The sequence below is a fragment of the Nipponia nippon genome, unplaced genomic scaffold (assembly GCF_047370975.1).
Source record: "Nipponia nippon isolate SJK-2023a ecotype South Korea unplaced genomic scaffold, ASM4737097v1 scaffold_9, whole genome shotgun sequence".
NCBI lineage: Eukaryota > Metazoa > Chordata > Aves > Pelecaniformes > Threskiornithidae > Nipponia > Nipponia nippon.
Window position 1 is genome coordinate 41,379,398 of NW_028262413.1, and position 26,335 is coordinate 41,405,732.

Sequence of the window (26,335 nt, forward strand, 5' to 3'; positions counted from 1 at the left end):
TGAACAGTACACGTTTGCACAATAAGAGTTTGGGTATGATTTTAAAAAGCAAGAGAGAAAAGTGAATAAAAGCTGTGTTTCTGCATCTCATGTCTCCAATCTGCTCCTCCTTGAAAGGGGCAAAGACACCTCAGAGACATTGTCAAAGTGCCTAAACCAATTTTTCAGCCTAATCCATTATTTATATTTCCACCTAACCCTTTTTCTAATCCTGAGTTCTTGAAACTAAGGTGTCAGGTTCTTTGTGGTATTGAGAATCACTTCCATGAGCTGCAGGGGAAGGTAATGAGAGGGCTTAAGTCTTGGCCTGCCCTTACCTTTCCATATCCATACCTCTTACAGGGACCCTCCATCTTTTGCTCCCTGTTCTGTACCACTCACAAACTGCCAGCATCACATCCTCATCCATTTGTTTGTCTCTTTTCTACTTGGTCCTTTCTGGGCTATTAGGTAAGAATAAGCACTGTCTTCAGGCCAGACACATAGCACTGAAATATAAAAGGTCTAAAAAAAAAAAAAAAAAAAAAAAAGACATGATTTCTTGTGGGCATGCCCTTTCACATGAGAGACTGGTTTCCTTCACCAACCCCATTTGTGACCAGTAATCTTCCAAGATAATTGCTTAAAGATAAAATGGTTTCTCCAATACATAAAACAAGGTGAGGATAGAGCTGATTAATCCAGGAACGTACCATCCTTCTTGAAAATACTAAGCCTCAATGGCAAGGTACATAGACAACACTGAAAACATTACAAAACTGTTACTTCAACAAATGCTACGCTTTCCCTAGCAAAACCATCTTGAATTCTGGTCTTCCTATATCTTAAAAGATACCATATAGATAAGCAGGGTTCCAAAGCAGGTGGTAAAAGTAGTTAGAGGCATAGGAAGTCTAAAAAAATTGGGTATCTTTCATGACCAGATGCATGAGAAGAAAGGTGACAGTTGTTTACAAAAGAACTGGCAATTTGGGCACTCCCAATTATTCTCTTACAGCAGAGGACAAAGGTGCATTTGCAAAGGTGAAAGACCAGCTGATGAAAAGAAATACTTACTCTTTCTGCACAACACACAGCTAATCTATAAAACTCATGAGATAGCAGAGTGCAGCCAGGAGCAATGCAAGATTCAAAAAGAATTAGGCACTTATATAGAAAATGAGAGCACTGGAATATTTCATTAGATAGGATTATTGTTATAATTATTCATAAAGGCTAAAAATTCTTGTGTTTCCAGGTATAAATAAATCACTGTCTGAATATAGAAAGGCATTCCCCCGGAGGGTAGGGGTATTTTGTAATTGTCCATTGTGGCAATTTCTCGCATCCCTCTTTGAAATCTCCAATGCTGAGCACTGTCAGAAAAGATACTTGACTGTGCTAACGTACTACAGTGGATCCTCTCTTCTTATGATTCACTTATTCATAGATGAAAATACAAGTTGTGTGCTGAGCAAAAAGTATCAATACTAGAGAAAGCCTGACAAGATAAATCCGGGCAGCAATACTTTACCCAAATTCTTGGCTGCCCCCTGCAGCTCAATGGAAGATGAAACACTGCTTTATTATTTGAAATGGGTGTTTGCTTTCTCTTTGAATTGCATTGGACTTTTATCTTTTAATGAGATGCTGGTGCTTTTTGGAGGATGCTATAAAATGGCATCTTCAGAAACAATTCTGAAGTACAGAATGTGATGTAAAAACTTGTTGGGTAGACTAGACAGAACAAACAGATTAGACAGAGAAATAGATAGAGAACAGATGCTTTTTATTCTTCCCCTTATTCTTAATTTCTGATGATACTGGCCTGATAGCAGAATCTTTTTCTGGCATTCAGCTGCTTCTGTTGCTTATTCTGCCTCCTTTGCCCAAACTCTCAAACTCTAACTCACATTGAAATAGGGATTTAAGGTAGTAAGTATCTGTTAACATATAAAAGGTAGCCATTATAGTTTAAATGGTGAATAATGTACCATAGATAAAGCTGCTGATTATGTATTTTTAAATGGTTAGGGATATATTTGAAAGTCTAATCAGAAGGCATGCTACTGTGACTTTAAAAATGAAATTTGACCTTCCAGAAATTAGCTTCTCCTCCATTTAAAAACTGTAAGTTTTAACAGGAACAAATGGAAGTAGGAATGGGAGATGGAGCAAGGGGGAATATAGAGAGAACATTGCCAAATAGGTGCAAAAGGAATGCTTTTTCTTCTTTCCTCTTACACTGTTCTGAGTCTGCCTCTCCTTCCTGCTCCGACAGCAGCCCTGGTGCTGGCCTGTTGGCTTTGCTCAGCACTCATGGGCTGGACAGCAGCTGCCTGAACCCCCAGCATCTACCCACAGACACCAGGGCAGAAGGAAGCCATAACTTTTCCTTGGGAAAGGAAAGTTCACAACAAACAGGGGTGAGTTTTTGTTTTGCCCACTGTATCCCAATCCAATTCTTTCAGATTTACAATTTTTCCATAGAGTTCTGCCAATACATCTCAACATCCTTTCTCACTTCTCTACCAACACCCCCACCGCCATGTCCACACTGAGTCCTTCCAGCACATGGCAGGTCCATCTGCACTGTTCCAGGAGACAATCAGTCCCACACCTCTCATGTTGCACTGTGAGAGTGATGAGAAAGTGGCAGTGCTCTGCCCTGGACTTCTCCTAGAATGCACTTATCTGGGTGCATTACTAAGTGCTACGGACTGGCCAGGGCCAAAAAGGGATGGGTCTTCATCTTGTATTTGAAAATGAACTTTCCTCACATTCATGGGAATTGGATCTGGGATTTTAAGCTTGAGTACATTTCTGCTCTGCAGACAACAAATAAAAGGCTAAGTATTAATTTCATGTGGATCTTCCCCCTCACATCCTTCTAGTCTCAGCTCCAGCCTAATTCTCACAAGTTCTTTTTGCCAACATCACATTTAACCTATACATCCTAATAAATCCATATGGTTTCTGCAAGAATACAATGAATTGTCAGAAGCCAAAGGGACTGGCTTTCACATTTGTATCTCTATGCATAAGCACTCATCCACACTGGTACGTGTGTGTGCTGGGCCCTGAAACAACAACCTGCACATATTTATCTCATGTCTCACACAATACCTCTGCCATGTCTCTCTTTACAATATCTAACATGGCAGCAAGCGGCAGGGTCTGTGTGTGAGTCACAGCCACAATACACTGAGCAGCCAGAGTCTCTGACAGAATATACAATACAGCTGAGATGTCAGTGGAGGTGGCTTTGGAGTACTTTAAAATGCTGTTCAAGTGCCAGCTTTCACCTCCAAATATGACACTTTGCTCGCCCACCCGCTTTCCTTCCAGGCTATGCGCTCCTTTTACTGCAACTCGACAGCTTTAATTATGAATTTCTCTGCCTTCTCTATCCCTTTAACCATTTAGTCTCTCATTTGTCTTGCTAAGTTTTTAGATATGCTCCTAGATAGCAGTTGTACACTGTCACCACAGTACAAGAGGCCTGGTCAGACTCTCATTTGCAGGCTGGGCACCAGACCAGAAGGACTTGCAATAAGCTATTTGCCTCAAAAGCAGAAATCTCTGCTCTTATATTCCTTTTGCAGAGAAAGGATGCAGCGATGGGGACACAATGTGCCTAGGAGCATCGTTATATCAAAACCATTTGGCTCTGCTTAGCTCTTATTGTCTGAATAACTTACAGAGGTACAAACTTCTGACCTGGTAAAAAACTGGATCCCACTGGTGGTTTTACATGGGATTCAGATCCTTCTATCCCTATATTTCTCCCATGACATGAAATCTACTTTAGACAGTGGCAATGTATGCGCTACTGCTACCACCACTGCAGGACTGTGAGGCTCTGATGGGTGGGGAGACATTCTGCTCTATACAGTCTCACAGACCCCTGGCATTCATTTAAATTTGCTTCTAAATTCTGTGATGCTTGGACATCTGGGCCCCTTATGCCGGGTCCAAGAGATGAAAACTCCATATGGTAAAGTGTTTGATCCAGATAATCCAGATCAAAAAGTCTCTTGTTCCTGTGATCTATGCCCCATGATTAACTCTGCAACACACAGGAAAGCAAAGCCTGTTTTGACCCTCAGCCAGTCTTTTCCAACCTAAGCAATTCTATGATTCCATGATTTTCACCTACATGAGCGTGTTCCTCAAGAGGCTCTGTTGGGAGCTGTGGACAGATTAGTTAGAGGTCACCTCAAGTAACAATTGAAATAAAGAGAACAACACATCAGAGGCAAAACACACTACTTCCACAAAAACATGCTTTCTTCTAAAGGTTTGGAAGTGCATTTTGCCTAACTACCATCCTACTCACTCATTCCATTGCTTCTCCTCCCTGAAAGAAGGTACTGTAGCATGTATAGGTATGAAAGATCTGTCTGTTCTCTGGTTTTCACAAGTCTCAAGTTCTTTTGGGACTCTGGGAACACCTTTTGGAAAAGTTCCACAAGGAAACACTAAATCACCAAGACCCCTGAAACAGCCTTATCATTTATCCATGTCTCCCACCAGCCCAAAAGCACAAGGATTCCCATCACAGTAATGCCTTGTTCATCCATATCCTCTTCATACTGTCAAACAGATGAAAGCAAAGGACAGAGATCATCAGCAGAGTTGCACTGACAAAGTTGTCTCCTCCTGCTATTGTGCCAGAACCCCAAATCTAATGCAACTGGTGTTTCAGCTACTGCTGCAGTATACTTATAGACTATATAAGGCTATAGAATCATAGAATCGTTTAGATTGGAAAAGAACATTAAGATCATTGAGTCCAACCATTAACCTAGCACTGCCAAGCCCACCACTAAACCATGTCCCTAAGCACCACATCTACCCATCTTCTAAATACCTCCAGGGATGGGGAATCAACCACTTCCCGGGGCAGCCTGGTCCAATGCTTGATAACCCTTTCAGTGAAGAAATTTTTCCTAGTATCCAACCTAAACCTCCCCTGGCACAACTTGAGGCCATTTCCTCTCATCCTATCACTCATTACTAGTGAGAAGAGACCAACCCCCACCTCACTACAACCTTCTTTCAGGTAGTTGTAGAGAGCAATAAGGTCTTCCCTCAGCCTCCTCTTCTCCAGGCTAAACAACCCCAGTTCCCTCAGCTGCTCCTCATAAGACTTGTGCTCTAGACCCTTCACCAGCTTTGTTGCTCTTCTTTGGACACACTCCAGCACCTCAATGTCCTTCTTGTAGTGGGGGACCCAATACTGAACACAGTATTCAAGGTGCAGCCTCATCAGTGCTGAGTACAGGGGGAGGATCGCTTCCCTAGTCCTGCTGGCCACACTATTTCTGATGCAAGCCAGGACGCCATTGGCTCTCTTGGCCACCTGAGCACACTGCTGGCTCATATTCAGCTGGATGTCAACCAACACCCCCAGGTCCTTTTCCGCCGGGCAGCTCTCCAGCCACTCTTCCCCAAGCCTGTAGCGTTGCATGGGGTTGTTGTGACCCAAGTGCAGGACCTGGCACAGAACCTTGTTGAACCTCATACAGTTGGCCTTGGCCCATCGATCCAGCCTGTCCAGAACCCTCTGTAGAGCCTTTCTACCCTCCAACAGATCAACACTCCTGTCCAACTTGGTGTCATCTGCAAACTTACTGAGGGTGCACTCCATCCCCTTATCAAGATCATTGATAAAGATATTGAACAGAACTGGCCCCAATACTGAGCCCTGGGGAGCACCACTCATGACCAGCCTCCAATTGGATTTAACTCAATTCACCACAACTCTTTGGGCCTGGCCACCCAGCCAGTTTTTTACCGAGCAAAGAGTACACCTGTTCAAGCCACAAGCAGCCAGTTTCTTCAAGAGAATGCTATATATATAGTCCTCTGAACCTGCCTCTTCAGCACTAGACCTGTGACATGTTCAGTCTGAAATCCCACCTCTGCCTCCATTCAAGACGACCAACAGTCTAAACAGACTGATCCTCCCATCATCTTTTGTACCCTCTTAGAAAAAAACATCTATTCTATTCCAGTGTTAGCACTATCCTGGTCTATATAAGGGCCATCTCAGAGGAAAGTGTACATCCCTCATAACGCATTCCTTTGGGGGACACTTCATAAATGGGAGTCACTTCTGAACCCCTGATAGCAATCAGCTTTATTTTTCTATCCCAGCATGTGAAGGGCCCCAGTGGCTTTCATATTTCAAGTTAGATCTTAAGGGAAAAGGACTGCACCACAGAAATACAGATGCTCCTAATCAATACGAAAATGTCTAATACCAGACAGTACTATAGCAATATGCCTCACAGAAAGGGCAATGCAGACCCCATTTGTTCTTCTGGATATATACAAGTTCATTATCTGTAGTCCAGTCAGATCTGTACATGTATGGTCATTTGAATAACCTCAGACTGATATGATAGCAAGCAGTGCTTTTGTGCATGTTTGAAGTTCCTTCTATGATCTCTTTCTCTTCCATTTGCTCTTTTACTCTCCTTCCTTTCTGCTACTATTTAAATTGCTATTATTAGCTATTAAATGATAAATTAATTACCTCTGAAATAAGCGTGAATAATTGTACCCAGCCTGGCATAGCTGGGGCTGGCATTTGATAACAATCAACAGAAGCTGTGCAGCTCCCACGGTATTTCATAATAATAATAATAAAAATCAATAGGAGGAAAATAGGGACAGCTCCAGAAAGTGTTAATGAAAAGTTGCTGAATTAGAGTGGCTCACCTGTGAACAGCTACGTGAAAGCCTTCTGAATACCAAATATATTCATTATAGGCTGTATTGCTTGGCTCAACCTCCAAAGAATTCACTGGGCTTGTATTCTCACAATAACAAAGGAAAGACACTGAAGAGTGCAGGATAAGAAGGATGAAGGGGTGGATGAAAGAAGGTTCACATTCTTATTTAGAAAATATGATTATCATGGCATATAATGACAATAAAATCTAAAGCCTGTAATAGATCCAAACTTGAAATCTGAGGTTTTTTCCTCTCGATAGGAGAGGCAGCAGTTCTTTAGGTCAGACCCTGGAGGGGCAAGAAGATATCACTCTTTTGCAACATCAGCGTGAAAGATCACTGGAGAGTGTTATAAGACAGCCAGAAGTTAAGGCATTTCCTGAACTGATCCTAAATGGTCACAGCAATATGGGACCACTCCAAAGCCCAACTTCAGCTACTCTCACATCTGCCACATTGTGTTAATGTTGGACTGTGCTCTCACAAGTGTTATACGAAATACATTAGAAACTCCTTTTTCCCCATGTTCTGCACCACCAAAGTGACATGGTAGTTTGGCTTACTTTGGTGAAAGCATTTCCACAGCACTTTTCTCTCCAGCATCCAAATACAGAAATACCACGTCTAGAGATGCTCATAACACAGTAGAAATTTCAAGTTCCTTTACCAGCAATAACATTTGTGACTAAGCTAAAAGAATAGAATTATTAAACAACCTCCTCTTCTGAAAGCTGCCAAAGGTATTTAATGTCTACAGATGATCAAGGTTAAAAATGCACCAAATCTTTACTTAAAGAAAAATGAAGCTTCAATCAAAAAGAAGTCTGAATCAAAATGGTCAAATAATTCCTGCTGACTTTTTCCCCATGGGGTTCGATTCACTAAATGATGAGAAAGTACTTTCATTTTCATCCATGTATCAGAGGACTCCCCAGAGTCCAACTGTCCAGTCTGCTGTAGGGTACTGGATGCCACAACTGCTGGTAGACCCTGACTGTGAGGTGATGGGGTATTTTGCAGGGTGAAGCACTGTCTTGCACTCAAACCCTTCAGTTGAAGTTTGTTCCAGTTTGTATAACCAAAACAAATATAACATCAAGGAATGGCACCCACATTCACCTGTAACTATAGGAAGACCCAAACCACCAGGCAAGGGAGCCATTTGCCATCACTCCATATAAGTATAATGCTACATTTCTGCCATTCAAAGATGCACTAAAGATGTCCCAAATGAAGTGAGCATACTTTGCCCATCTGTCACGGATGAGTGGTTAGGCCACGTTATTTTGTTGCTTGAACTTTCCTCTTTCTTGTTTGCTTCATCTCGTCAAATTCACTTTAGTTTGATCTGAATCACATTTTGGCCACATAGCTTAAAAGATGAGTGGAATTGCTTGCACAGCCATAATCAGGGGAAGGTGCATTACAGTGAAAAGATGGGAAATCCAACAGTTCAATACTATCCAGGATCACGATGGTGCATCAACGCGGTATAGAAGAAGAACAAGCACAGTTCCAAATGATCTGCAAATCCTTCTTGTCAATTCTTGGATTTGCCATCCATACGCTGACCAATCTAACTCTGCTCAGTGTATGGAAGATGAAAAGATTACACCTGAACAAAGGACTGGAGCAGTGATTAAGCCTTCTGCTTTTGATTAATAGCAGAGGTAGACATATTTATCATCTGGAGTGGAGAGAGATTTGGCTCTGCTCAAGAAAGGTAAGAAATGATGAAGAAACACAGGAGATGAATAATATCTGAGTCAGCAGAAAATGCATAATGACTTTGCAAAAGCCTGTCTCGACATATAAGATGTGTCTCATGAACAAATGGCCACAATTGCTGCAGTGTATGCAAAACATTTCCTAGCACAATCTGGAGGTCAGAGAAAAAGAAAATAAAAGAACGTGTCATCAGTTCAAATCATGAGGAAGAAGGGGAGGATACCTATAGTGGGGGGTTGCTCTTGCTTTCTCTCTCAAACCTGCTTTAAGTGACCAAACAGTCACTTCCCATTCTCTTTTGTGGTTGTGACAAATGTGAAGTTACCTGGACAGCATTGACTTAAAACCTAATTGCTTTTACAGCAAATGAGGCATGAAACCTATTATCAAAAAACATGATGTCCAAAGTACAAGCTGGCATTTCATTTTCCCAGCAGAGAGCTTCTGAATGCCAGAATTGACTGCAAGGCACGGCAGGAGGCTGGAAACACAAAATTAGCAATTCTTCCTGGGGCATGGCAATAGCATGCTTATGAGGTCATGTTTGGGAAAGGGCAGAATAAGGTGTCTGTATGAGCACCTGACACATTGCTTTGTTTTTTTGAAGGTGGCTGCAAAGCCCATATTTGGCCTTTAACCTTGTCAAAGTGGTCAAGAGTGGTCAGAGTGGTCCATAAGACCAACCCTACTGAATGCTGGTGGAAAAAGGGCTAGTTGATGCAGAAAAACACCTAAATATCACTTGTGAAAAGAAAACCCACAAGAAACTAGGTCCCTAAGTAGGTCTCGTGATCATGAGGGTGATAAAGCCTGAATAAGTGTGAGAGTGAATATGAAGTATCCCAGGAGCACAGGTTGCTAGTTAAGAGACCAGCTAATATCTAAAGGAATTTAACCCCTCTTCATCATCATCGCACATTGTAGCTCTAATGTATTTTATGTGTGTACTGCATCTTACACTCTCCACCTTTTGGCATGTTCGTGAGACAGCTGCCAGATAGACATGTTGAGGACCAGTGACACAGAGCTGTTAGGCCAACTTCACGATGTCCAAGGATTTCCTGATTTTAGGGGAAATACTCTACTGTCCTACTAGCAGCATAGCCCCACTGAGGGAATTTCAGCCGCCTTTACTTATTCTCAGATGCAGCTACATTGCTATGCTGCCTCTGCTGCGAACTTATTCCAACAGTTACCCCACTCATGCTGGTAAATGATTCCATTCACAGTTCACACTTCAGGGGAAAGATAGACTGTAAACTGGGGACAGGAAGAAATTTTTGCCTGTGTACCAAACTTTATTTAGTTAGGTCTGCTAAAGGTTTCTTCCACCTTTCTTCAGCTCATTGGAGACAGTACACTGAACACAGTGGATCTGATCTGGTGTGAGAAATCCCCCATTCATACGGGATGCCTCCATTAGACCAGTCACTTCCCTGACAGCTATTACCTTGCTCCAATTTACTGACCACTGATTCTGACAGAGCTATATAAAGTGCACAACAAATAGTTTATTCCAGGGAAGCAGGCAGGGACCAGCCTGCTCCTTCATCCCCTTCACAGCAGTGTCGAAAAAATAAGGCTGCAAAATACCCAGAGCAGAGACAGCCTGAAGAGGAAAATTAAAAGACACATACAGTTATAAACCTTGACAGGTGAAAATGTTTGCTGTCGGAGGGAGATGCTGAGATGCCAAGTCAATGCCACGCACACCAGACACCAGGGCAAAGAGAGACAAATGCAGGACATGAACTGCAGGGATTTCACAACGGAAGAGACCTCTGGCTCCACAGCTTTTGATCTGTGTATCTTTGCAATGAGACATTTCATCTGGGAGTCAGCTATACCCAGTGCTGGATTAACTTCTTGTTCCATGGCTTGACTTGTCACCCAGAGTGCTACAGAGATGGGCACTCAGAAACACATATCTAGGAAACACGTTAGATCAAGATAGATGTATTTAACATGAGCACTGTGCAATGCATCACACTGCTCACAGCTTAATTTCAGCTTGCTTTCTGCAAAACAAAATCCTAACAACTAAATAAAACTTGCATTTTCATCAAGGTTGAACAATACTAATTCTTTTCCATTGATATTCGTGAATACTGCTCTGATAAGAATCACCCATATTTGTACCTTTTTCTAGACGCGTCAGCAGGACAGTCTTTGGGACACACTTTCCTTTGCCAGAAAACATTAGCTACAGTCAGAGCCATTGCTTCCCACTTAAATACCTGTCATGTATATCATTTCTCCTGGGACCAGGACAGTGCAGACTTCTGGAATAGGGAGAGCCTGCAAGCTGTTTAAAGCTACCACTGCTCATGATGTAAAGCATATACGAAAAAAAATGCACAAGGTAATTGCCCAGACTTTTCTTGTGTTGCACCTGAAGGATCTCCAAGTCTGACTGCTTTGGCAAAGGCACACAAAAATTTGAGTATTTTCATTCACATCTACTCACACTTTCAGAAGAAGACAGTATATAAAGCATTCAAGGATGCTGTACATTTTTGTGGTAACCACAGAAGACAACAGAGCTAGTTTTAAACTACAAATATTTCATTCTCCTTAAACCCATAAAGTTGGGTCTAGCCTAGGAAGCAGCAGAGTATAATTTCCATTGATGTAATGATATACCATCAGTAAGCTGCAAGGCTTTGGTGACCTCCTTGTGCTACCTAAAAGAGCTAGATTAGACTTAATCTTTACAGAGTAAGATTAAACTGAGTGGTACCCCCCAGCTTCCTCCAGAGAAATGTTTTGTTGGAGAATCTTTTTCTTTTTTTTTTTTTTTTCAAAGCCTAAGAGTTGAGAGAGAGGTGTAGAAATAGCTGCCCTCCTGCCCCTATCAGCGTGCTCTCTGTATACTGCATTCTTCCATTGGTTCCAGTAGGGCTCCTATTCCCTCTAAAATCAAATCATGCAATTCTCTTGGCTAGACTCACATAAACCCGGGAGCAAAGTATTAATTTTCTGAATCAGAGTGAATATATTGCATACCCATTTTCCATGAATTATTTATTTTTAAAGCAGAATATGCTAGCAAACCCTTCAGTCCCTGCATCTTATTTCCCCCAACCTTCTGCAACAAGCTCCTGCAATATGACATATCTAGGTGCAATTAAACAATTTAGCTACTTACCTAGTCTTCAAATGGTAACAAATTGTGCCTAAGCTACTAAATTCCACAAACGTGCAATTATACCCAGTGGAGTGAAATTGAACAAGTAACTGTCATGTTGCCTTTTAGCAGTGATATTACATCCCTGGATGCCATGGAAGTACTCACTAACGCTGGGCAAACTTGAAGGGGTATAAGGCTTTGCTTTCAGCTACCATGGACACATTTGGAACAATACGGGAGTTTTACAAAGTAAGGGAACTTTTTTTTTTGTTAACTTCTTTAAAAATATTTGCAATTAGAGAGCTTCTTACTATTATTTTGGTACTGATCAACTACCACACAATACTGGGAAAATAGAATGAATTTCCATTAATATAAAAACAACTAAAGGAAAAAGTAACAGAAGACTACAAAGATCAGGGAAAATGCTCACTGAATTACTGTGACCAGATGGCTTTTTTTCAGTGTCTGAGGCTAGTCAGGGTTCAATGTTTTTCTTCCCATAAGAGAAGTTATTTTTATGCAAAGGCCCTTCCAGTGTCAGTTCAAAAGTGAAAGTTTGATTTATATCTCAAAACCATCCGCCTAGCCAGGCTTCAGCAGTTCTCTCTGATGACATACCAATGATTTGTCGGATGGTTGTCCACAACCTGGATGGTGTTCAGCATACACCTTAATTGCCTATTTTATATGTTCACATGTACAAGTGAGCACAGCTAATCCAAAGGAATGTCTCCGGTTTAGCTCTCTTTTTTTTATTGTCCCTCATAAACATTAAAAGCTGCGAACAAGCTTGTAAGAATGGTTTTCGGCATGAGGAACAGGTGGTGGTAATGTCGGTTAAGTATTCCTGCAGGGGGAAGTCTGAAAGTCTGCTGTAAATTATGGGGGCATTTCTGCAACTGAAAAACTTGCTTTTCGTTGATGAAGCTGAGAGAGCTCTTTGATGACAAAGCCATTGGGGAGCTTCAAATCATATCGCATCACTAAGTTTTCTTTCTCTATTTGTCTTGGAAAAACATTATTGCAAGCATATGTGCTTGCACATAGCACTAACAAGTGACGGTGGCCTAGAAAGAATATATGTATTTCTGCTTCATCACAAATTTAAGCTGAAGAGTCCCATAACCTGACACTTATCCAGGTCAAATTCCCCATATATTTATAACAGGGAAACCTCACTTAAATACATCACATTGAATGTAGGAAGCAAATAATTTAATTTTGCAATTTGTAAAAAAACCTCCTAAATAATCTTTGGGATTGTGACTTCTTTCTACTCATCAAAAAGTCACAAATCTATGCTCTAAATGTCTGCAGGACTCAATTCAGTGAGGAAAAGAGGAATTTCTGGGAGTATCCTTACAGAATCAGGCTTACAGTTTCTAAATCATGCTATCGGAGTCCTTTTCTAATCTGCAATATTTGTTCCCTACCCTGCAGCTCTTAGAGAATGTCTTCCTTGTAAGAGATCCTCTCCATGGAGGATCTGATGTGGACAGAACACCACCTGACACTCCAGTGAGCAGAAAAATGTTTCATGCTGATGCATTTTTCCGGGGCAGTACCATCCCTATCTTCAGTAAGCAGTAGTAATAAGAAAATGGAAATTCATTGTAAAACAGAAATCAGGTTTTTTTCTTTCACCGTTTTTTATCCCTGTGGATGGCTGCAGGGTATGGAATCACTGTTTTAGTGGTTTCTTTGGGAGTCGATTGTATCTTCATTTCCAATTACTCTCAATACACTCCAGTTCCCAAGATGCAAATCTCAGCCATAAGGAGAGTCCATTTCTGCAGCTTTAAACCCAAGACATATCCCCACCAACTTGATTCCCACAGGAGAACCCTCTGAATACTACTATCACTGACCTTTGTGCCCGGTCTGTTATCTCCTCCTCCAGATCTAGCAGGAGTGCTGCCTGAGCCATCACCTTCTTGCTGCAGGGCAGGGATTTGAGGTGTAGAATGAGCAAACCAAGGCAAAACTTGCTTCCCATCTCCTCCAGCTCTTGAGTTCCCAGCTGCAGGCCCTGATGGAGAGAGGCAAAAAGTTTCAGTGCTGGGTGTGCATTTCACAGGTACATGAAAACAGTCAGGCTTGTTTTGCAGAAGGACAACTCTTAGCATTCCTCCTTCCATTCTGAATTATGGGTTCATTCACGTGTGCTACATATAGAAATTTCCCATATAGAGTCATACGTAAATTAACTGACAGCACTTGGGCTACAGAAGCTATTCTAAAATGGCCTCTATTTTACAAATGGGGAAACAGAGGCAAATAGTTCAACTGCCTCGACTATATTTGCAGAAGTCGTCACTGTAAGAATTAGATTCAGACTCCAGGAGAATTTGACTGCAAACAATTATTTTTTTTTTTTACAAATCGTTAGGACTCATTTTTTCATTCTCTCTGTAGACGAGTCATCTCCCTAAGCCATGGGAAAAAAATAGGTCCTATGATTGTAAACACTGGGCAGTGGCAAAGATAAAAAAGGAAATAGGGGAGAGAGAAAGGGGGAAGAGATCTTTAACAAGTTATGAATTGTTTTTTAAGAAAGTCAATTGCAAAGTAATTGCAAAATAACAAACCCCTCTAAGGAATTTCTCAGTCTATTAAAATCTGATGTCTTTCTAGCAGAGACAAGCAGAGACAGAGAAGCACAAACAGGGTTTGGATTATCAACATCATCTTTCAAGGGAGAACTCCTCCAAGCTGTGGATCCTTGCTTAGAAGAACCCTGATTATGAATAGTCTGTGTTTGTTTTGTTGTGGTTTTTTTTTAATTAGAAAAAAAAAAAAAAAAAGATTTTGCAAAGAAGAAACACACCAAGGGCCTGCATAGGAGTAAGACAATATAATCGATAGCAGTTTCATGCAAATGGGGAAAGGGCAGGAGACAAACAAAGCTCAGATATACTAAAAAGAAACTAAGAAACTGCAAAATCACTCATCTTTGGCATTTAGTGACCACATCACACATACTCCTTAATGCTACCACATCAGGGGTTGAATCAATTGCTGAACAATTGCTGCCTCTGCCAATATCAGCCCTATGTGCTTTTGCAGCACAAAACCATCTCTGCAGCCAAGAGCTCCAGCTCCATTTCCAAGACTGTTTCCTTAGCAACTCTCAGGAGTCCATGCTCACAGTCCTGGCACCAGCCATATGTGTGGTGTGAGCTCCATGTCAGTATGGCTTGTACTTCACTCTCTACTAGATATTTGTTAGTGGACATCTTATGGGTAATGAAGCCCGTACATGTTCCATTAATCATGTCATGACAGGAGGCTGAGCTCTGATCTCATGGGGTTTTTTTCTGTATAAAGTTGTTGCATTTGTAAAGTGCTTTGGGATCCTTGGGTCTGAGCAGCTCTGTAAAACTGAAAGAGATTATTTCTGAGCCAAAAACATGCAGGTGGATGGGTGAAAGAAGAGATTTCTCACATAAACTTCTGTAGCTCTCTTGCAAAGCTTTGTTTTAGCATTTTTGTTAGAGGACACAAACTAAAAATCTGAAAATCACCGCTTCATCTCTATCAGATCCAGCATATGCAAATATCATCTGGCATTACAAATACCCTATCTGATAAAAAATACATTTTCCTATAGTAAAGATGATGTAATTCTGATTCCTTTCCGAGATCCTGTGAGCAAAGTATGAATCTGTAATTATGATGAGGAACACGAGCAACACAAAATAATACACAGCTCAAACATATACTGAGTGTCTGGACAATTAGACAAGCACAGGACCTGCCCAGAAGAGCACACAAGCAATCATGAGAAAACATAGCCCCAGTGCTACGCAGGGTCTAGGGTCTCTGAAGAACTGACTTCTGCTCGCAGAACAGTTTCTTAAGTATTTTTATCACAGTGGGTAAATCTCTGACACCATTTCTTTCTCTCCATCCTATTCACCTCTACTGCAAGCTTTGCCAAGCAAGATCCAGGTACAACGAGCTATAGCAATAATTAATAATAGTAAGAAAACAGAGGGAGAGGCTTATGGGAACCAAGGGTCATTAATGCAAAACCATGAGGGTGCTTAGCAGCTCTGCATAGATTCCTAAATGTTTTATTATTTTACTTTAAAAGACTTAAGATATTTTAGTGTAGCAGAGTCACAATCGGCAGGCAGAAGTTGCGGCATTTCTGAGCAAAAATATGTCACTTCCACAGCAAAAGAGTTATTTTCTCAGGGGCAAAAAATACAAAGAGTATCTCACGGTTTTCCCTGGGGTGCATCTCAGTGTCTTGCTTCCAAGTTCAAGGCAACATACTAAATACCTATCAATCCAGGAGATGCGAATAGTGACTGCGCTAAAACTCAGCCTGTGGCTTTATGATTCCCTGGAGCTTTATTCAGGATATGAAGAGGCCTTAAGAAACTATGAGCAGAGAAATAATAATAATAAAACTATAATATACCTCAGAAGCCTCAGACAGTAATTGCTCATGCACTGAAGTTAGCTGCTGTACGATGGACCCATATTGCTTTGATACCAGACAGCTCAGGAGTAACAGCTGGAAACCTCAGCTAGAGGATTACTTGTTAACATACTTTATTCACTTCAAACACAGACAGACTTTTATTTTTTAGCTCAGATAATTCTCTCCGTCTCTGTCCTCCCTCCTCAGCTCTCAGCAGAGGGTGGAGTTGGAGGTGCATAGCATGACTACCATTAAACTGAAGCTGCTGACAGAACTGACATATCAAACTGATGTTATTGATGGCATCTGCCAGCAATGCCAGGAGTTGGTGTAGTCGTTAAATAATCGCTCCCTCTTGCATTGCTGAAAGGGAAGCCTGATCTCCAAGCCTTTCCCTTGTAGCTGTGCAGCACACACAGTTGTAAAAATTTTGAGATTGTGCTTACAACTCAGAGTTGTGAAAATATTCTACAAGAAATGCAAGAAAGAAGAAAAGAATAGCAGAAGTGGTGCACCTTGGTTTGGTCAATATGCTGGTAGGAAGCACACTTCCATGGCAGCGAAGCTGTGTTGCTTCTACAGGTATTGACGGTATAGAGTTCGCTTGCCACAGCTGCACAGGAGGAAGATGCTCAGCCTGACAGCACCTCCCCTGCAGTGTCCTGCCAGTCTGGATTCTCAGTGACCCCATCTTTCTCTCTAGCACAATGCTTTATGGCTCTGTCCTCCTTTTGACATGTGTTTGTGAGCAGTGGAGCATGGTGCAAAGTCTTCCAAGCCAGCGGAATCTAAGCAAATTCTGAAGCAGGAAACAATATCTCTGCACCAGAAAGCTGCAGACAAGCTCATCAATCCTAATTAGTCCAGCCTCAGAAACATGCTAACAAAGCTATCCTACTTTGATGATCAGTTCACATCGCATAATTTCTGCTGTTACATGAAAGTACCAGTCTGGACCAGCATCAGCTTGATGCATCACGCTCCACTGCGCAATACAAATACGTCCATTGGTCCCATGGGCCCTGTCATGCAGTCTTTTGCAGGCATCATGTTAAGGGATAACAGGTTATTTGTTTCCTGGCTATTATAGAGAATAATGGAGCTAAACAACTTTTCCTAATCCCTTTTCACATTTTCGTACTGCAACAAACAGCATGGGAGAAGGTAATGCCTAATAACAGTCCGAGTTGTGGTTATATTTATTTTTCAGGGGAAGAAACAAATTCCAGAGGTAGGCGACACGGCCGATGAGATGAATGAAACAGACACTTAGTCTATTAACTCTCGGTCTAGTTAAGCTAACTCATTTCTTGCCTTTTCTGCCAAAACTGTTGCTAGCATAACAGCTGGGGCAGTAGGATGCTCACCTGCATCTCTTAATTGACACTGTCATAGCAATAGGAAACTAGGGAGCAGGGGAAAAAAAAGCTATTTCTTGACTTATTATTTGGCTAGGACATTGTCAATACAAAATTTTCCTAAACAAAATTGACCAAATCATACTGGAAAAACAGTTCATTCATACTCAGCACGGATGCATCAAATAAATATCCACAACTAAATGTTTCCAATCTCTCTCAATGTGCCCTCAAAATGCTTCACAGGCTAAATAACAGTGCAATGGGGAAACTTTGTTATTCATTACTCAGGTGCTTGAAACACTCCTGCAGCCAAAGGCAGCAACAGTTTCATAATGTGGATATTGCTGAAGAAGGTGGAAGGACTCCAGAACTTAAATTAGAAATTTCTTTACAAGGGTAATTAAAGCTACAGTAAAATTAGAGTTAGAAGATACTAATAAACACAAGTAGACAAAAGATTTCAAAGGGACCAATTGTTTCCTCTGCTCAGAGAAAAGGGATGTTTGGCATGCAGCACAGCCACTTCAGAGGCCTCTCCCACTTCTGGTCACTGTTCAGTCCTTGGGGCAACAGCTTTTGCCTGCAAACTCCACTTCCAGTCAATACATACACAAACACGCTTACAGAATATTGTCCGCATCTCAATAGCTTTACACATGCACAATGGTTATGCCCTAAGGCTAGGTATAAATAAATTGACAGTCTTTTCTCACTAATTCCCTCAGAGAGCTCTCCCTCAGAATACTAATAGAAACCATTTTGAGGCTCTAGAGGATAAACCAGGGAGCTGAATAAAATATTTGGTGCCTGGTGTCTGCAGCTTTAATTTTAGCGTGGGCCAGCCCTGAAGGATACTGTCCTTTCAACCCCTGTGAATGAAAGTACGCAGACACATGCTGGGGAACTGGCTGTTTAGACAACTAGGACAGTAGGGAATAAGCCAGGTTTTCTCATGCCCCAGAGATCCCTAAGCAGCAGGTATGGCATTCCAAACAGATGAAGTGGAAGGGATGGGGATGGGAATTTGGGCCAAAAGATTTCAAGAGGATTAAGCAAGCAGAAAAGGTTGAAGATGCAAGAAAAAAAATAGGCTAGCAGGAATTTCTAGAAAGAAAGATAAGAGGGGCTGGAGTTAGAGACAGAAGATAAAAGGACGGGAGAGATAAAAGGATGAGAAAGAAGGAGGGGTTGTTGAGGTCAATGGATGCTGATATAGAGGAATGATAACAAGAAAAAAGCTAATGGAAACCTCTACTTGCTTCTCACCCTTGGAGAGGTGTGCCTCGCTCTGAACATCTGTCCTCATTACATCTGTTACTTTGGCCACACGGAGAGGAAACAAGGCCTGGCTTGCTTTGAATAACCTCACAAAACTTTTGCTGAACTCAGCTGGCGTTTTGACTGAGAAAACTTCTTGGGTACAGAAGCAAAGAAGTGGTTATTGTCCATTCAAATGGACACTTTCTCTGGTTAAAGATAAGTACATTACAACAATACTGTTCAATGAATGGAGTGAATGGGAAGATGAAATACCTTCTCTCCCCGATCTGCTGGAGAAAGAGTCCTGAACAACCTGCTCATAGGATAACTAGGGGTTTAGCAAACAAAAACTTGTGGCCTAGTTCTCCAGCAAAACAATTATTTAGATTATGAATTCTCCAGGTCTACTGTGTGAAGGTTTTCCTCCTTTCCACTGTGCTGACTAGCTATTTGTCTGACATTCCCAACTCTACACCTTTACCTCACAGTATTTCCACAGCTGTCTCCCTGTCCTTTCCCTCCACCCTTCTCTCCCTCCCCAACTTCTCCTTCTCTGCATCCTTTCTCCCTTCCTTAATCAGCTCCCATGAATGACTCCATCCTCAATATATGGCAAGCTCATCATATGTTGGAAGAGCCAAAGAAATTATATTAGTGTTGCATTTGCCAACCTCAGCTAGCTACTTTGCTTGGCCACTCTATCCCACACACTGCTACCTCATGTTTTAGGTCAACAAATTGCAAACTATCCAGGATGGAGACAGGGGTGGCTTTAACTTCCCACCTCCCCAAAGACTGCACACATACAGAGAGATACTAGTTGGATACGGAATGCTTCCACATCCATTAGATGCTGTTATACCTGTTCTGCATTGCTGTACAAGATCAAAGGTGGAACAGAAAGCCCAGCTTTGAAGACTGCTTCTTGAATAGTGCAGGGCAGACTATACTTTTTTTTTTTTTTTTTTTTTTTAACGTGGGCCATAATTGTGAAGGGTGTTCCTGTCAGGAACAAAAGATGAACAAAAAGAGAAAGAGAAATGAGGATATTTTCCTCCTGTGCAGACAAACCATATAGGAAGATGCTATTCTTTGCAGAGTTCTTGCTTTCCAATGAAGCTGAGTAGTACATTGGTTTTCTGTCTCATTCATTACCATGTGACATGCTAGGGACCTACTTTTAGGCTCTGGATGGACCTGGACTAGCATCAATAGATTATCCCTCTCTTTGCAGACACTGAGCAATCTTTCACCTCGTCCTACATTGGCTCTTCAAACAGAATTGAAGAGGCTGAGGGAATGATATGCCAGGCCAGAACTGAGCACTTTGGACGAGTCTGCATTGTTTCACAATGACGGGGTCAGGAGTGTCTCAAGTTCGATCTAAGGACTGTGGACAGTGCTGGAGAGAAGCCTGCCTGCACCATCGGATGAAGAAGAGCGCTCTTGGAAGTGAAAGTCCAGAGGGCAAGCTTTTGCTAGTAGAGCTAACAAAAACAATGGGCAATGCCTTTTTTTTTAAATTAAAAACAAAACAAAAAAAGCCCCAACACGCTAATTTCTAAAGGAAAACAAATGCCGCTCCACGATACTTAAGTCTCCTACTTGGCAGACAGGGAACACAACTAGGTAACTGTTCAAAGTCACATAGGGATTCTGGGTCAGCATGAGGAAAGAAAGCTGCCTTACATCCTTACATTGGCAGCAATTGAGTGCTTTATTCAAGAAAGCACCTTTCTTCTCCGTGCTCCCAGTATTTGCAACAGGTTAACTGATATCACCCCATCTGACAGTGCCTTTATCAGTAGTCTATCCATGACTTTCTCTCACATACATACTTTTTACTGCTATCTGAACACTGTGGAACCTGGAACAAGTCACAGACAGGCTATAGCCTGAGGTATCTGAAGATTAAGTGTGAGGTGGAGCTCTAAGTATGTCTGAGAATGTGTGTCAAATGAATTAGTTCTTAAAAGCAGTCTGGGAAAGCAAGAAGCTGAAATATTGCAAATCCTAAATTGGCAGCCTAATCCCTGGATCATTTTTCCTTCCTCTCTACTTCCACTTAAAAGTTTGCCTGTATAAATAACTTCTGTGTACAGAAAAGTGACCACACGCTTGGCCCACCCAAGCCTTATTTTCAGCTATGAATTTACCCAGTTTGGCCATATTTCACCATGGGAGTAAAATAATTTTCTAATCCTGACTGGTGATCACCACATGCCTTGGAACAAAAGGATTTACAATACTTACAATTTTATTCTGGCTAATGTAATGCAGATGCTATTCATAAAGTGTCTAACCTGCTTTAAAAATTCTTAATAAGGTGTTTGTCTTCATAATGCCATCCACTATGGGGATCCCCAGGTTAATTATGTGTTACATAAAGGATCAATTGTTGCATCTTAATTTCATGAAATGGCTTCATATCCTTGTATTATACTACACAACACCTTGTTGTTTTTCTGTGTGGCTTTAAAGCATTTAAAGTAACAATACTGGGAACTTCCAAAGTAGTTTGTATCTTCAAACTCACTGTGCTACAAAATGCAATGGAGAAAACCTTACAGCATTTCCCTCTCAACCCAGTAAAATACCTGCTATTCTTCCCATCACAGAGGTGATGAAAATACGTACTGACGAAAATAACACATCAAGGCTGGTGTGTTTTTATTCCCCATCCAAAATGAGACCCCAGGGTCATGGTACCTCTCACTGTTGCACCAACACAGAGATTGAGGCACTGGAGTAGATTTAGTGAGAAGCCAACAGAGCATGACCCAAATATGGCCCAGTTGCTCCAGCCTGATAACACTGCCCCACGTTATCTCTGTTGCTCTGCTCCCATGCCAGCGTATTACAGAGGCTAGCAGACCAGTGAAACTGTCTTGCCCTGGCAGCAGTGTTATGTAGAGGAGAATCCAATGGGATGGTGAGCCTGCTTCCTGCTGCGCTGCTGCCAAACATCCACACCGCTGCAAAGCCTATCCCCAACACAGTGCTCAGTGTTACTTCTGCACACCGCTGTGCTCTCTGCACTGTAACGCTTTCTTCCTTCCCTTTATAACTCAATAGCTCTAGTATCCCTAATGCTTTCCCCGTATTGAAGCTGCCTTCCAGGCCACTAAACACTTTCATCCGCTCCCTCTAGCCCTTCTTTATCACGGTTTTGTCTCTTACAAAAGAAATGACCCATAACAAACACAGTACTCCACAGGAGGTATTACCATTCACGTCTATAGGGATATTATAACATCTTGCAAGTCTACCTCTTTCTTCACACATGCAGGCATCTTATTCACTTTTTTCTTTATTGCTGTTGTTGCACATAGCACAGACATCTTTATCAAGCTGTCTTTATAATAGCTACTTATGTTTTCCTGAATTGTTAGAGCTAATTCAGAGCCCAACCACGTGTCTGAATGCTTTAAACTATTCCTTCAAACATGCTTTACCCTGCCACTGCCTATGTTTCATCCTCTATTCTAGTACCCAAAATCTTTCAGTCCTACTTCCTACTGTATAATTTGTATCAGCTGCAAACAGTAAATCTTATTATCTTACTGTTTTTCTTTCCTTCCAGTCATTAAAATTATAAATATTGACCAGCAGCGATTCACAGTGGTAGCTAGAGTCAACTTACTACCAATTTCTTTCCATCCCAGGGATGCCTTATGTATCCCTCCTATTTTCTCCAGCCTTTTAACTAGGTTTTGACTATGCAAACAGTGCTTTTGTGCCTCACTCCATAACTCCCAAAATTTCTTGATTTCCTTTTTTATGCAGGAAGCCTCTTTTTATCATCTCTGACTCATCTGTGATACCCAGCAATCCAATTGCATGAAAATTAGTCTTGGTTCACCCTTGAAAGCCATGGGCAAAACTTTATATACCATTTCTCCTTCATCCTCCAATCCCCATACCTCTTTCAAAAAATATCCACTATATAACCAAGGCATTATTAATTAACACTCTCAGTCATTGTGTTTCCTCATCCCTGTGTTACTCCAGTGCTTCTGGTTCTATTATTGGTGGTTGTCTCATCCCATGGAGTAAGTTTTTGAACACGAGGAATCATAATTAGCACCTTGTTAAACATGTTTTAGACAGTCTGCTATCTAGTCTTCTGGCCATTTTTAATGATTTCTGTTTAGTAGTTCAAATCCTCTGTTCTTTAGTTTCCTTACAACTCCTACAGGAACAAAACCTGGGCTTCATCTGATTCTGTGACTTATAACCTTAGCCAAATATAAAATAACACAGCAGACAATATGCAAGCATTGTCTTCGTGTATAAACCAGCCAGCATGGTCCCACAGCATCCTGCGCTGTTCCCATCCTGGCTGCCTACCAGCTCTGCCAATATATTGTGGTTCCAGGGCAGAACAAATAGCTCCAGAATGCATCCAAATCTCAGCCTACACTCTCTCTTATTATTCCAGTCATGAGGGTCCCATATTTTCTTCCAGAACCTTTTGATCATGCCTTGAAGCATACTTCTTTTTTTCCAGATCTAAGCCTGCTCTCCACAAAATCAATCATTTCCTCCGAGACCTTCTGCCAATGGCCTCAGAGCAGAGCTTCCACCTGGTGGTGGTTTTCCTGCCCAGACCGCATCACATGCCATATGCCAGCTTCCATGGTGGAATAATTATGTGCACATGCTCAGAGGAGATTATCCTGAGACCCTCTGTGTGTTGGTCTCCTTAAAAACTTACTTTAAATAGGTCCTCACACAGAGATCCACAGGTGAGTGGTAATGACCCAGAGCCATCTACTGCTCTACACCTTCCTTTTCCATTTCAATTTTCATTACTCTAACCTTTCATGCACTGTATGTCCATCCCCTTATGCTGATACAACTCAAGAGCTACCTGAGACTTTTTTCCTAAATTATAAATGACTCCCCCCCAGGCTAATTTCTTTTTTTCATATCACAAATTCTCTTTGGTCATCTTCAGCAAACACCATCAAAGCTGACCTGCCCACCTATCACTCCCTACAATCTCAGGATCAGTGACAGGAAGCAACTATGATTCTACGATTTATTGTATTAGCACTTCTGAAACAACAAAGGAGTCATTGATTTTCCAAGCCAAAGACACATGGGAAAGCACAAAAAGCATCTATGTCCAGCTCAGATCAGAGAGGAAAGAGACACTGCATAGGAGAGGGCTTCCCCCAGCCTGGTAACTGCTCCCTTTGAAGCTGAAGGATGGGAGTACGAGCAAGGAGCTTGTTGGCTTTTTTCTTACAGGTGTCAGCATAATTATTCTGACACAGGACCCTTCTTGCTGCTTGTCACATTTAACAGAAAAATGGGCAATAATAGTGAAAATCTGACCATTTCTTTTTTCTCTTTCTTTCTTTTGAATACTCTGTACTAGCCACCTAGAGAATGGCTGATAACACTGAGGGTAAATCAGGCAAAAGTACTGCAGGTCCCTCTTTGATGTCTGCACTGATTTAATACAGGTTCACGAAATGAATGTGTAATACAATAATACCATATAAAGAGTTAAAGAATACATGAGAAAGCTGGGTCAAAGGCAGATTTTACCAGACGGCCCAAGGGCAAGTCACTGATCATTTCATTAAGAGGCTGGGTTAGGAGGGACATCCTGAGATGAGTCCTGGGAATGTAGACTCCGCAGTCAGAAATCAAACATCAGGAAATTTCTTTCAGCTGAAACAGTTGTCATCAACTGCTAACCAGGGTTTACAGGTCTGCAGAGTCCAAAGGCTCATTTTATCACCAGTCCACATGTCCAGTGGTACCAAGTAAACTCACAGCCACTAAGACTTCTGACGGATACTTTTACCTTAATTTTGGCTGGCAAAATTATTATTAAAAGGAAAACAAAAACAGAGATAAAAACTGAAGCTTCTACTTTCTTAGAGGAGAGATGAACCCATGGTGCTTGTCCATGAGGAGCTGACCAGCAGCACACACAGATGACCTCAGACATTTGGACTTATTTACCAAGGAGGAGTATCTTTTAGACCTGGCAATTAGATGCAAACTTTTGCAAACCACCTATAAGCCTTTTCCCCTATGTAATCCCACTAGCACAGGATCAGTTTAACATCTCCACTTACTGTTCTTTTGGAGAGAAAGAGAAAAAGAAATCAGGTCTTTGAAGACTGTGAGGAACAGACTGAAGAAAGGGAGACAAGATCAGAGAAACATAGCTGCCTCCCCCTCACCCCAGCTCTCTCTAGCAAGTGGGATAACTGATGTGACTCACACAAAAGCAGCTTACGTTTCCCCTTGTTCTGCTGTGGATATTTCCACATTGGCTTTTTCAGAGATGGAGACCAGCAGGAGGAAAATGCATAGCAGCTGATAAATGCTTCACCTCCTAGAGCATCAGGTGAGAAGCATACAGGACTTGTAAAAATAAAAGTCACCAAGTCTTTGAAAACCTACTGACCATTCATAGCAAAGCAAGCAAACATTCATCAGCAGAGAAGATGCTGACTCCAGATTACAGGCTTTCAGAATTTCTCATCTTGCAGCCCTACTACCTGAGAAAATTTGCATAAGAACAAGCTGCCTTTTTCTTAGGAGTCTTTTTCAACCTGCTTTTATGATTTCCACTGAAAATTATAATCCTCTGTATGTGACATTGCAATCATTTCTACTACAATCAAGTGTTTTGTCCAAAAGAAGGATTACTGCTTCATTTTGGGGAAGTATATGGACTTTCAGAGGAACAAAGCAGCCATTTCTAAGCAAACGACCTTGGTAATAGAGAACAAAAGAAGAGAAAGATATAAAAACAACACTACATATGATCAGATCTGCCACTTCCAAGAGATATCTGATGCCCTTTAAGTTCATAAAAACTGATGTTTCCTATAGATGTTTGTACAATGGAGATGGAAAAAGCGGCAAGACATTTTTCTTTTGCGCCACTTCAACATTCACTCAGATTTTTCCTTTGACAAGCTAGCAATGTTTTAAAACTAAACATCAGAAACACATATATAGAAAACCCACCGCAATGCACAACTCCATCCTTTTAGCAGTGTCCTGTAAGGAGGAGTACGTTTTCTAGCATTGGACTCGCACTTTCCCATAGAAAAAAGTCACAGGAAAACAGTATCAAAGGTAACTCTCTCCTTCAGCCAATTCCACACAGTTTTCCTAGTAATTCAAGTAATGAGCTATCACTCTGCAAATCCCTAATTGAGGGATAAGTTTCTTTTGATATACAGTGAAGGGTCTTTTAACTGGCCAAGGGACTTTTCTGAAAAGCCCTCAGACAAGCAAGGGCAAAGTATGCCAAGGGAGGAACAAAGCATAGGGCTGGTCAAGGGGAGGGGATACAGTGCAAAGCAGTATTTTCCACCTAGGTCTTTTCATTAGTTCTCTCAAAGCTAAATCACAGAAAAATGAAAAAAAAAAAAACAAGGGACGAGGCCAAATTATATTTGCTGAAGAGGAGTTATAGAGATTAGCGTATTAATTAATCAAGACAAGGATGTCAGCAAGGGCCTGACCTTTATTCCTGTCCTAGTAACACCTTTGTCCCTGGTAACTTTTGGCTTGCATGCTAAAGCCATTTAGATACATCCCTCAATTAATCGCAGGATACCCTCTGGGAGATAGGAGAGTAGTACTGCAAGCAGGGATGCTGAATCAGAGGAGGAATGACCTAGTCAAAGGCACCTCATCAAGGGCATTGGCAGAGCT

General features: G+C 41.5%; 1 protein-coding gene across 1 annotated transcript in view; it reads right to left on the reverse strand.

Moving 5' to 3' along the window:
- Positions 1–26,335, reverse strand: part of AGBL1 (AGBL carboxypeptidase 1) — a 295,756-nt gene that overhangs the window by 76,603 nt on the left and 192,818 nt on the right. Inside the window, exon 22 of the mRNA XM_087743738.1 lies at positions 13,453–13,613. Within this exon, the coding sequence (XP_087599864.1) occupies positions 13,453–13,613 (161 nt within the window). The remainder of the gene's footprint in view (positions 1–13,452; positions 13,614–26,335) is intronic.